Raw genomic sequence first — 12,393 nt, 5'->3', positions numbered from 1 at the left:
GCTGCAGAGGACGGGCCGCTCCTCCTCAGCTTATCCCATGGTCAGCGGCCACCCCCCAGGCGGGATCTGGTAGCGCGGCCCTGCCCCGGCTGCAAAGGACAGGCAGAACATGGCACCCGGGCGGGCCGCTCCTCCTCGGCTTGTCTCTGCCTCTGCCTCCTCCTCCTCCTCCTCCCCTCCACGCCGCCTTCTGCCAGGGGAGGGCAAAGGGGAGCAGAGCGGCAGCCCGGGCTGAGACAAACTCGTGCCGGGGCCAAGGTGAAGACCAAGGATGAGTGGGGCTGGGATCCAGCAGCAGCCCCAACCCCCAGCCGCGGGAGCGGCAGCCGTGGGATATGAATCCACCTTGGGCCAGATTCACAGTAAGGTAAGAGTTGGGCCGGGTGGGAGGGTCCCCAGGTCCCCTGGGGAGCTTCTGCCTGCTGGAGCCCCAGTGGCTCCTGCCTCCCTCCCCAGCCCCACACGTGCCGGTGCCTGGAGTCTCCTTCTGCCTTCCCCCCTGCAGGGGGCGAGCGACCTGGTAGAGAGGGGCAGCATCTGTCCAGCAAGCCCAGCACTTCTTCCTTGGCTCCTGCAGCCCCAGAGCTCTCTCCATTGCATGCCCCTCAGGCTCCCAGCTGGGCGGCCTCAGCGCTGGGAAAATGCCAGCAGGGCTGGGTCCAGTGTCTATCCAAGCTCGTGGGGAGCTCTCTCGCCCCAATAACTAGCGCCTTACCTATGGCAAGTACAGTAGTGCAATAGGAGCGTGATGTGAAAAATATTGTGTCACGTTGTGACACGGTCACTCAAATCACAATTACGTACTGTGCTGCTGTATCGGCGCCATTCACGCTAATTTCCATTTCGCGTCAGTGCCAGTGGTTATAGGGCTAAAATGCCGGGACAAAAATGAAAACGACTTTCCAGTGCTGCCTACCGGCAACAAAGAGAGAAACGGCAAAAAGAATTAGAAAAACTATCTCGTACTTCAAAAAAGTATTTTACAAAATTCGACAATCAAGGAGAAAGCTCTAAGCAATGCATTGAAGGTGATTATTCATCAACTGATGAAGACCAATCGAACCAAAGATTACCTTTATCAACTGATAAAGATGAACAGCATTCTGACCAAAGATTATCTTCGCTAACTGATAAAGACGAACAATCACAATCCATCCAAAGATTTAATACATCAGCTGAAGAGTCCAGAAACGAAGAACTGTTATCCAAATCTAAAACTGAAGAACAGTTATTGGAAGGTGGAGAGACTGACATAGGATCGGATCCAAGTACATGACCGATAATATTTACTGATGCAATGCGAATGATTATTGTGAAAAAAGGTCCTTCAAAATTAGATCCTACATTTGAATATCCATTTAATGAGTTGAATCATCGATTTATGCCATTCAGTATGAAGAAAAACAATGAAAAATGGGAAACAAATTAATAGATCGTGGTTAGTCTATTCATGGACCAAAGATGTAGATTTGAAAGAACATGAAACATCAAAAAATCATTTATGCTCATTGACAAATTGGATTGAGCTGTCAAACAGATTAGGTTCTGGTACAACAATCAATACAGTACAGCGACGTCAACTAAATTCAGAAATTCTATGTCGGCAAGCAGTGTTGGAATGTTTGATATTTTATATGAGAATAACAATGGAAATTTCTTAAAATTGGTTGAGTTATAGTGAAAGATGGAGAGATTCACACCAATTATTTGGGTAAAAATACACAAAATGAGATATTAGAATTAATTTCTAATGGAATGCGTAATGAAATTTTATCGAATTTGAAACATGCCAAATATTACTCAATTATAGTTGATTGTATTCAAGATCTGAGCAAAACCGAGCAAATGTCAATAGTTTTACGATTTCTGAAAATTGATGAAAATGCAGAAGTGAAAATTTGTGAACACTTTCTAGAATTTATACCAGTGAATGAAACTACTGGGAAAGCCCTCACAGATGTAATTCTACAGAGATTGGAACACTGTGTAATACCTTTAGAAAATATGTGCAGCCAAGGGTACGATAACGGCTCAAACGTGAGGATGACATGCATGTGTACAGCAAAGAATATTGAATTCAAACAATCACACTTTTTTAATTCCTTGCCATGCGCATTCGCTCAATCTGGTTGTCAGTGATGCTGCCAAATCATCTAAACATGCCGGTTCATATTTTACCACAGTGCAAGCAATGTACAACTTTTTTAGTGCTTCCACACACCGTTGGGCAGTCTTGAAGAAGCATCTTGAACAAAAACTCACACTTAAACCTCTAAGTCAAACTAGATGGGAAAGCAGGATAGATGCTATTAGACCATTCCGATATTCATCAGGAGAGATTTATGATGCACTATTCGAAATAAGCCAGGACTTGTTGTATGATCCTTCATTTCGACATGAAGCTGAAACATTGGCTCAGAAAATGATGCAGTTTCAATTTCCATGTTGCATGGTTATTTGGCATAATATTCTAAATCAAATTAGTTTGACCAGCAAAGTTATGCAGAACATAACCATAGACATATCTGAGGCAAAGATGATTTTGAATAAAACGCTGGAATATTTAAAAATATACCGTTCAGATGAAGGATTTGAAGAAACTGTCAAAGAAGCAACAACAATAGCAGAGGATCTTGATTTTGAACCGACGTTTGCACCTCAACAATTCATTCGTCCTTGGGAAAAAACAAGACAGTTTTGTTATGAGGCTCATAATGATCCTATTCTCGATCCAAATGAAAGGTTTAAAGTTGAATGTTTCTATTGTATTTTGGATGTAGCTATAACTTACATTTAAGAAAGATTTTGTCAGTTGCATGTCATTGGGAAACTTTTGAATTTTTATATGATATTGGAAATATTAAAAATCAGTTTTCCAAAGAAGACCTCATGAAGCACTGCCAAGTACTGCCAAGCACTGCCAAGTACTGATAATGCTGCTGACATTGATGCAGTAGAATTGTGTGATGAATTAATAGCTTTATCTGAGCTAATAAGTCCTAAAACTTCTCCTCTAAAAGTATTTGAATGTATAGCAAGAAATGATTTTTTCACTCCAAACACTGCTATAGCATTACACATTCTTTTAACATTACCAGTATCAGTGGCTTCTGGTGAGCGCAGTTTCTCAAAACTGAAATTACTAAAAAATTATTTGAGGTCTACCATGTCTCAAATTCATTTGTCAGGACTTGCATTAATTTCAGTTGAAAGTACTCTTGCAAAAAATTTAGATTTCACTGACTTATTAAAAGTATAAAAACCAGAAAAATTAAATTCATATAGATTCTTGTAATTTATAAGAAACTGGAAGACACTAACGTTTTTCATTGCAGTGTATCATTGAACTCAAATTGTTTGTAATTGTGTTTTTGTTAAAATTAAATGTTAAAATTATACTAGCAGGAAATTGTTTTATTTCACTAACTACAAATTCTCTGTTTTCATTTTTTTTTAAGTTTAAACAGTCAAAACCAAACTGCAAAGTGCAAACATGTGTAAAAGCCAAAAAAAAAGCCGGGGGGAGAGTGGGCAGCCAAAAATTGTTTTGCTTGGGGCAGCAAAAAAACTAGAGCCGACCCTGGGGGTAATAGGAACCTATATAAGAAAAAGACCAAAAAATCAGGACCGTCCCTATAAATCTGGTCACCCTAGTTCTGCTGGAGGTGTTGCCACTCAGATCAGGTGTACAACAAAGGGCCTGACTGCTTGTCACTAAAGATCCCATGACACATTTTAAAATAATCAAGGAGTTAGTCCTCAGCAAACTGAGCCTGGCTCAGGATGCTGCCCTCCTAAAATTCCTGTTAATATTTTATCTGGTTTAATTTCCCCTCCTAAATCTTGTTTAGCAGCCTTGTTGGCACAGAATTCTTCCTGTATTCCATTTAAGACATAGCTGTACCTCACTGATGGTGAGTGATCCCTATTGCTTGGAAAACATTAGGATTCTTTACTATGAAAGAGGTTATATACAGGAAAAGTGTGTGTCTGTGTGTAATATGATCAGAATGTAAGATCCTAAATCAGTAGGAATATTATGATTGGTCCTCATGCCAGTGTCCCAACATATAGTGTATATATGTAGAAGTATCTCAAGCCAAATTTCACTGTCCTGTTGAGTTTGCCTATTGTCAGAAACAAACTTTTTTGAAACGTGTTTTTTTTCCTTTAGCCTAAGCCAGGGATCGGCAACCTTTGGCAAGCAGCCCACCAGGGTAAACACCCTGGCGGGCTGGGCCAGTTTGTTTACCTGCCACGTCCGCAGGTTCGGTTGATCGCAGCTCCCCCTGGCCAGGGTTCGCCGTCCCAGGCCAATGGGGGCTGAGGGAAGCAGCGTGGGCTGAAGGATGTGCTGCCTGCTGCTTCCCGCAGCTCCCAGTGGCCTGGAAAGTGAGGGTGAGAGGGTCTTTGGAGAAGGATAAAGGAACACAATTGAGAGAGAGAAAGCCAAAGCTTTCAGTGTGAAAGAGTTTTACCTCTGTGGTTTGGAAGGACTGGAGGGGAGAAATGGGGAGTTAGATGAATGTTTGGAAGGCCACAGAGAGGAGGTTGCCATTGCTGAGGCAAAGGATGATATGACTTTACAAGAGTTTTAATGTTAGGAATGAAGAAAACAGATGCATTTTGGAAATTCTAGAGAGACAAAGAAAGCAGGATTTAGCATGTCACAGGAGAGATGTCAAAAATGACGGGTAGAGTGCAGGCTTGTGGAGCAGGTCGGATTGTATAGCTGACAACAGTAATGGAGCCTGGAGGATATGTGGGAGGGTTCTAGAAGAAACTTCATTTTTTGCCAAGTTGAGCTTGAGCAGACAATGGAACATTGAAGGCGAGATGTCAGTCAGTAGAGAGGTAGTTCTGGTAACCATCAGCATAGAATAGTAACCGAGGTTGTGTGACTGGAAGTCACCCTGGGATGAAGCAGCAAAGATCTCAGGTTTACATCTAAGAGATGGCACTTGCTGTAGCTAATGGCCAGTAAGTGTCAATGACAAACTACACAGGTTCACTGCATACTTAAATAGAAAAATGGCAGGGAATCGCCACTACTTCCTGCAATTCCTACAACAGGCTTTCTTTGGAAGTCTGCACCCCGAGTACTCTGATGCAGCCTAAGTTATGAGATCTACCCAGGATCTCAGATCCCAGCTAGGGGCAATAGAAGTGTATGTGTTTTAGCATTTTGAATAGCATGTTTGAGTCATGATAAACAATTTTTTCCCTCATAAACTCTTAATTTACATGATTTTCTGTGCTGAGAAATGGACAAATGAATTTCATTACAAATTTAGAAGTTTTAAAGTGGTTTCCGTTTTGCAGTCTTTGACATTGAACAGTTTTTGTTTCCCCCATCTTCTACCTTTTTGCCATTGCGTGCTATCAAATTAAAGTCCAGGGAGTTTTCTTTTAACCCCTCTTCCTCTTGCGATTTCCTCAGATTTGGAAGATTTATAGTGGCAGAGTCGTGTTTCATTTTTGCTGTTGTCAATCTAACTTTTCAACACTTCTTCAACTTTGGAAAAGTTAGAGTAGAGGGGAAAAAGGAGATAATGAAAAAAAATTACCTTCAATGTGGTGGGGGGAAGAAATTAAAACATTAATATTATTTTCAGTTTTCAAACATTTAAACGAAATATAAATTTCAGTTTGAACTGTAATGAATATTTTTCTTTTGAAATTCATATTTTCCTGTGAAAGATTTTGGCCAGTTCTTTGTGTATGTTTTAAGTGTATTAATGTAATCTGAATTGCTATTGTATATATTTGTTAAAAATATACAGAGAAATGTGTAAGGGGAAAAGGTAGGCAGCAGTTCAGAATATTATGGGGAGGTGGTCATTTTGATTTTATAAATACTGGGTTTAAACTTTGCTATGCAGTGTTTGGAATCCAAACTCTGGACTAATGAGCTAGGTTACTTACTGCTTTATTTTTTGCACTTCATCAGGAAAAGAAGCAACATATATGACGAAAGGTACATTTGATCAGTTATCATATTAGATGGTATTATTTATACCATAGTTTGTTTTATAAATATGGATTTTTTTTTAAAGCTGGCACTGTTCCTTGAAGTAACCAGATAACTGTATCACAATCCCTGCTTATTTTTTTCCTTGTCTGCAGCTAATACAGACCATAAGTGCAGTAGACAAAGATGACCCTCTTGGAGGACAAAAATTTTTCTTCAGTTTAGCTGCTGTTAACCCAAACTTTACTGTTCAAGATAATGAAGGTAAAATACAGAGCTTGCCCATGGTATAAGATTTATCTTTAATTCCTAACGTATTACAGGTATTTTTCTGAAACATTTGAACTTGTGTTTGCAAAAGTTAAGACCTGTTAACTGGAAGAAAGGACTGGACTTTCACGGGCCACTGAACCTCATACAGATAGCAGACAAAATTAATGTTACTACTGTGGAGTTGCCTATAACCTTACTGTGCTTATGACCCTTTCTTCTTGTACATAGTAACACTTATGAGATATATGATGGAAAATTGGGTATCAACAATTTGATGGAAATAATTTCCTTTATTTTAAAAGACGAGTAAAGATTTAAATATTTTACAAACCCCAAATGTAAGCTTATGTTGAAGTAAATCTGGATCAGGATTTCAGTTGCATTTGGTGGCTTTACATGTTTTAAAAACATAGTGATTTTGTCATCTTTTGGTTTGGGGATTGTTATAAACTGAACCTCAAGGAACAATCAGGAGAGTCATGTTAACCCGCACTGTATCTAAAATTAGAAAGAAGTTCAGACTGTGAATTAAGACTACTGAGTCCTCATCAGCTATTCATTTATTTATATTATTAAAACAGTTTCCCAAATGGGGACACAACATTTGGTTTTAGCTCTAGAAGATGGTGGTGCCTAGCAGCCCCAGTCATAGAGCAGGGACCCACAATGATAGGCTTTGTACAGACAGATCCTGCCTCAAGAAGCTTACAATCTAATTAGAAGAGATATGGGAGCATAAGGAGCAATGAGACAGGTCTGAAGATATCAGACTTTGAAGTCTGAATGCTACAACTTCAGGCTTTTAAAACTGCTTAGAAGACTAGCTGCACAATTGCCATTGAAATTCATGGGAATTGGGTGTCCAAATCCACGAGGTGACTTTGAAAATACCACTGAAACCTGGTATCTGGGGGTCTTTCTAAAGCAAGGAACAGCATTTTCCCTTTTTGGTTAGTTAGGAATCTTTTCAATTCTGATAGCATCAAATTATTTATGTGTCCCTTGGGTATGAAGCTGCTCAGGAATCTGGAATGTTTAAGTACTCCCAGTAGCAATGGATTAGTGGGGAGTAGATGAGGCAGTTGAAGGGTCATGATAAATGCTGTCCGTGACATGGATATAACCACTACATGTAGTCTATAGATACATTTAGTACGATAACCAAAATATAAATTCACTGAAGTTATATAAAGGACACAGACCTGTAATTATTGGAGGTTTATTTCATCTATGTACATTCAAAAACAAATGGCATTGATCTGTTCTCATCATTAAGACCCTTATCTGGAAATAAATGAATTAACATATGCTATGTAGAGGTAAGCCATAAATGGGAAATGGTAGAGTCTCAACTTAGAAGATAATTTGGAGATAGGCAAATGCCTACTGTCCCCAGAAGATTGTCAGCTGTCCTCGAACTGCAGAAGATTTAACTTTATATAATCTTAATTCACTTTGTCAGCTTCAGTTTCTAGGCTTAGTAAGCCTCCACAGCCTCCTGCACCCCCAGGCACCAACATTGAGAAAAGTTCCTCTGGCCTATGTACAAACAATGGAGAGTCTGTAACAACAAGTGAAGAGGGAGCAACAGAGAATAACATGACAAGAACAGGATCTAAATAAAACATTGAATTATTTTGGGTTGTGGGTCAGAGGCAGTGTATAGCAGAGGCCAATGCCTGATTTTTTGAGGAAGGAAGGAAGGCAATGAGGGGAGAATGGGAGCAGAGGAAGCTTGACCAAGGGGACTGCTTCTTAGTCTTCTGTCTTTGCTCCTTTGTAAAGCTGAATGAGGCTGATGACTCGAAGTGGATAGCCACTCTTTGTTCATTTGTCTTTTTTTTTCTGCCTGTTGCCAGGAAAAGCTTTTAGGAGTTTGTCTTTTGTTGGGGAAATGGGACATGAGCACTCATCCATAGTCTGTTTGGCTTGTGTTAGAATTATGAAATCAGCCGGCATAAAAAAAATCTGAAATCAGGGTGACATCAAATGGGAGGAGCTGTAAAGGAATGTTCTAGAATGCATACAATAGAATGTTCTTCACTTCTCTCAGCCTTCTAGCTCAAACCAAGTGCAATATTTTAATAGGGGATATATCCTGGGGAATAGATCCTGCCTATGCAGAGAATGAGCTCTAAGAAAATATATCTTATCAATTTCTAATGATATTCTACACATTTTGTAGATGAGTTTCACTCATTAACTTCAACGGGAAGTCAGCTGGCAGTACAGATAATGCTTATCTAGCAGAGACTGACAATTCTGATCAAAGAGGAAACATTTGCCCTTATTTCTTGTTTTTGTATTTTTGTCCTGTATTTGTAGAAAGAGCAGCAGCCCTCCTGGCATCTCTGACTTGCAGGGAGGCTATTTGCACAGCATTTAATGCTACTGTTTACACTACAGATTAATAACAGCATGATAAGACTGTACTACTTTACACACACACAGTATCTGGAGTACATTCACGTGTCTAAACTGTTTAGGAATACGGTATTGCATTTTGATCTTCTGAATGCCTTTGTTAATCACTCACCCAATCACATTTCAGCTTGAGATACTGAGGAATACAATGCATTGGACAACAGCATGTTGAGGGGAAGAGAGAGGTGAAGCAGCCTTTTGGTCAAGTTGAAATGCCAGTAGAAAAAAGCCTGATGTCAGATGTTAAGGAAGTGCATTTTCCAAAATAACATAGTGAACGAAAAACTCTGATAAAAAATGTTTGTGTATATTATATATACTATGAATTTTGCATCTGACGAAGTGGGTATTCACCCACGAAAGCTTATGCTCCAATACTTCTATTAGTCTATAATATGCCACAGGACTCTTTGTTGCTTTTTACAGATCCAGACTAACACAGCTACCCCTCTGATACATGAATTTTATAGTTATATATTACACATTAGTAATATATATAATTATTTTTATCTGATATAGATAACACTGCCAGAATTTTGACGAGAAGAAATGGCTTCAGTAGACATGAAATAAGTACCTATTTCCTGCCAGTGGTGATATCGGACAATGACTACCCAATCCAGAGTAGCACTGGCACTCTGACAATTCGAGTGTGCACCTGTGACAACCGTGGTAACATGCAGTCCTGTAATGCTGAGGCCTTGCTCCTTCCTGCTGGCCTGAGCACTGGTGCTCTAATTGCTATTCTCCTCTGCATCATTATACTTCTAGGTAAGTTAGAGAAAAATGCATCTTTTCCCAAATGAACTAATACTTCAGAGATATATAGGCCCGACCTGTATACTACTACGTAACTACATAACTACTACAAGCTATGTAGTTTTGAAATATTAGTGATTGTGTTTTGTGATACAAGATTCAAAAACTACTGTAATACAGTGGAAACAGTTTATGCTATGATGAACTTGGATGTAATAAAACATCTAGGTGACTAAGAATGAAAAATCTCAGGTTGTTAAATTGTTTCAACAAATTTCAGTATGCAAATGGCAGTACCTATATACTTACAGTGAAGTTGTTCCCTTAAAAATGGCTAAGAGGGTTGAACTATGTAGCAAAGTCAAATCAATGAACGGGACTTCAGTTTTTGGTATTTACTGGCAGAGAATTATAAAATGTACTTTTAAGCAGATAAATAATTTGAGACACTTTTACCCCTTTACCCATGTGAAACCATTATCTATACCTCTTTCTAATAGGAAATGTACTAGAAATGGTTGTGAGAGCCAAGCAAACTTATCAATATTTTTCATCTTAAGTTCACGTAGTGATTCACCCTTCTTAGGGAAGCAGTGTTCCTTTCTCTATGAAATGGTGGAGTTTACCCCCTGAAACCAGTAGATCTTGTGAGAACTAAATGGAGGCCAGGATGCTCCTCGAGTGCTTTGTTTCCAAAGGGATGAAGTAAAGGTGACAATTTCAGCGTGTGTTCCATGAGAACACACACAAAAAGTCTGGCCCATGACCAATGATATTTTATGTAAACTTTATTTACTTTGCCATGGAATGCCTCAAAATATTTAATATGCTTATGATGCTAACATTTCAAATATTAAAATATGTGTTTGGTTTGTTGTATTGATAATAGATGTACCTTTTTTTAGTTCTCTCATGTACATGAAAAAAGCTCAGGGAATATTATGTAAAGGGCCAAATTTTGCCCTTAACACTGGTAAATCAGGAGTAACTTTCACTGATTCAGTTCAGTGCAATAGGTTAGAGTCTGATCCCCTGCTATCATGCCATACATGGAATTTGTTTGTACAGACTCTTAGTCCTCAATTAGTGAGCTAAGTGGAAACTGCCAAGGAAAGAGAAAAGTTTAGCTGACAAAATGTATACACACACTTGTTTAAACCCTTCTCCTTGCTAGTTATGTATCTTTTATTGAATAAGCAATACTTTTTTTAGGGCTGTCAAGTGATTAAAAAAAATCGTGATTAATTGCACTGTTAAAGAATAGTAGAATACAATTTATTTAAATATTTTGGATGTTTTCTACATTTTCAAGTATACTGATTTCAATTACCACACAGAATACAAAGTGTACAGTGCTCACTTTATATTATTATTTTTTATTAAAAATATTTGCACAGTAAAAAACAAAAATAGTAGTATTTTTCAATTCACCGAATAAAGAGGTTGCACAACATCCTTTATATCATTGATCTTACAAATGTAGAATTATATTAAAAAAAAAAAACTTCACCCAAGTATAAAATAATGTAAAACTTTAGAACCTACAAGTCCACTCAGTCTAACTTGTTCAACCAGTCGCTGAGACAAACAAGTTTGTTTACATTTGCAGGAGATAATGCTGCCTCTTGTTTACAATGTCAACTGAAAAGAGACAACAGGTGTTTGCATGGAACTGTTGTAGCCGGTGTCTCAAGATATTTACATGCCAGATGCACTAAAGATTCATATGTCCCTTCATGCTTCAACCACCATTACAGAGGACATGAGTCCATGCCGATAATGGGTTCTGCTCGATAACAATCCAAAGCAGTGCGAACCAATGCAAATTCATTTTCATCATCTGAGTCAGATGCCACTAGCAGAAGGTTGATTTTCTTTTTTGGGGGTTCAATTCTCTGGTTTCCACATCAGAGTGTTGCTCTTTTAAGGCTTCTGAAAGCATGTTCCACACCTCGTCCCTCTCAGATTTTGGAAGGCACTTCAGATTCTTAAACCTTGGTTCAAGTGCTGTAGCTATCTTTCGAAATCTCACATTGGTACCTTCTTTGTGTTTTCTCAAATCTGCAGTGAAAGTGTTCTTAAAACTAACAACATTTGCTGGGTCATCATCTGACACTGCTGTAACATGAAATATATGGCAAAATGTGGGTAAAACACAGAGCAGGAGAAATATAATTCTCCCCAAGGAGTTCAGTCACAAATTTAATTAACACATTTTTTTAATGCGCGTAATCAGCATGGAAGCATGTTCTGTGGAATGGTGTCCGAAGCAGGAAGTGGCATACAAATGTGTAGCATATCTGGCAAGTAAATACCTTGCAGTGCTGGCTACAAAAGTGCCATGCAAACACCTGTTCTCACTTTCAGGTGACACTGTAAATAAGAAGCGGGCAGCATTATGTCCAGTAAATGTACACAAACTTATTTGTCTTAGCGATTAACTGAACAAGCAGTAGGACTGAGTGTACTTGTAGGTTCTAAAGTTTTACATTGTTTTGTTTTTTTGAGTGCAGTTATGTAACAAAAAAAATCATTTGTAAGTTGCACTTTCTCAATAAAGAAATTGCACTACAGTACTTGGAGGTGAATTAAAAAATTCATTTTTTTATCATTTTTACAGTGCAAATATTTGTAATAAAAATAATAATATAAAGTGAGCACTGTACACTTTGTATTGTGTGTTGTAATTGAAATAAATATATTTGAAAATGTAGAAAACATCCAAAAATATTTAATAAATTTCAATTGGTATTCTATAGTTTTAAAAGTGTGATTAATAGTGATTAAGTTTTTGAGTTAATCGCATGAGTTAACTGCGATTACTTGACAGCCCTACTTTTTGTTTGAAGAAGCTCTTTTTGAGTCACTTTTGGAGGCATGCCACTAGCAGCTTATTAAAGGCAAATTTCTTACAGATGCTAACATAGTTGAGCCTGTAGTGTTAAAACATTTGGAAAGAGGGGCAC

General features: G+C 38.5%; 1 protein-coding gene across 2 annotated transcripts in view; it reads left to right on the top strand.

The window, feature by feature from the left end:
• Nucleotides 1–12,393, top strand: part of LOC120399033 (cadherin-10) — a 155,689-nt gene that overhangs the window by 136,347 nt on the left and 6,949 nt on the right. For both annotated transcript variants that reach the window (XM_039526903.1, XM_039526902.1), the window contains exons 10-11: nt 6,127–6,235; nt 9,188–9,439. In XM_039526903.1, the coding sequence (XP_039382837.1) occupies nt 6,127–6,235; nt 9,188–9,439 (361 nt within the window). The remainder of the gene's footprint in view (nt 1–6,126; nt 6,236–9,187; nt 9,440–12,393) is intronic.

This window comes from Mauremys reevesii, linkage group 2 (genome assembly GCF_016161935.1).
Source record: "Mauremys reevesii isolate NIE-2019 linkage group 2, ASM1616193v1, whole genome shotgun sequence".
NCBI classification, from domain to species: domain Eukaryota; kingdom Metazoa; phylum Chordata; order Testudines; family Geoemydidae; genus Mauremys; species Mauremys reevesii.
Note: the sequence above shows the minus strand (reverse complement) of the source record. Positions and strands in the feature narration are given on the sequence as shown.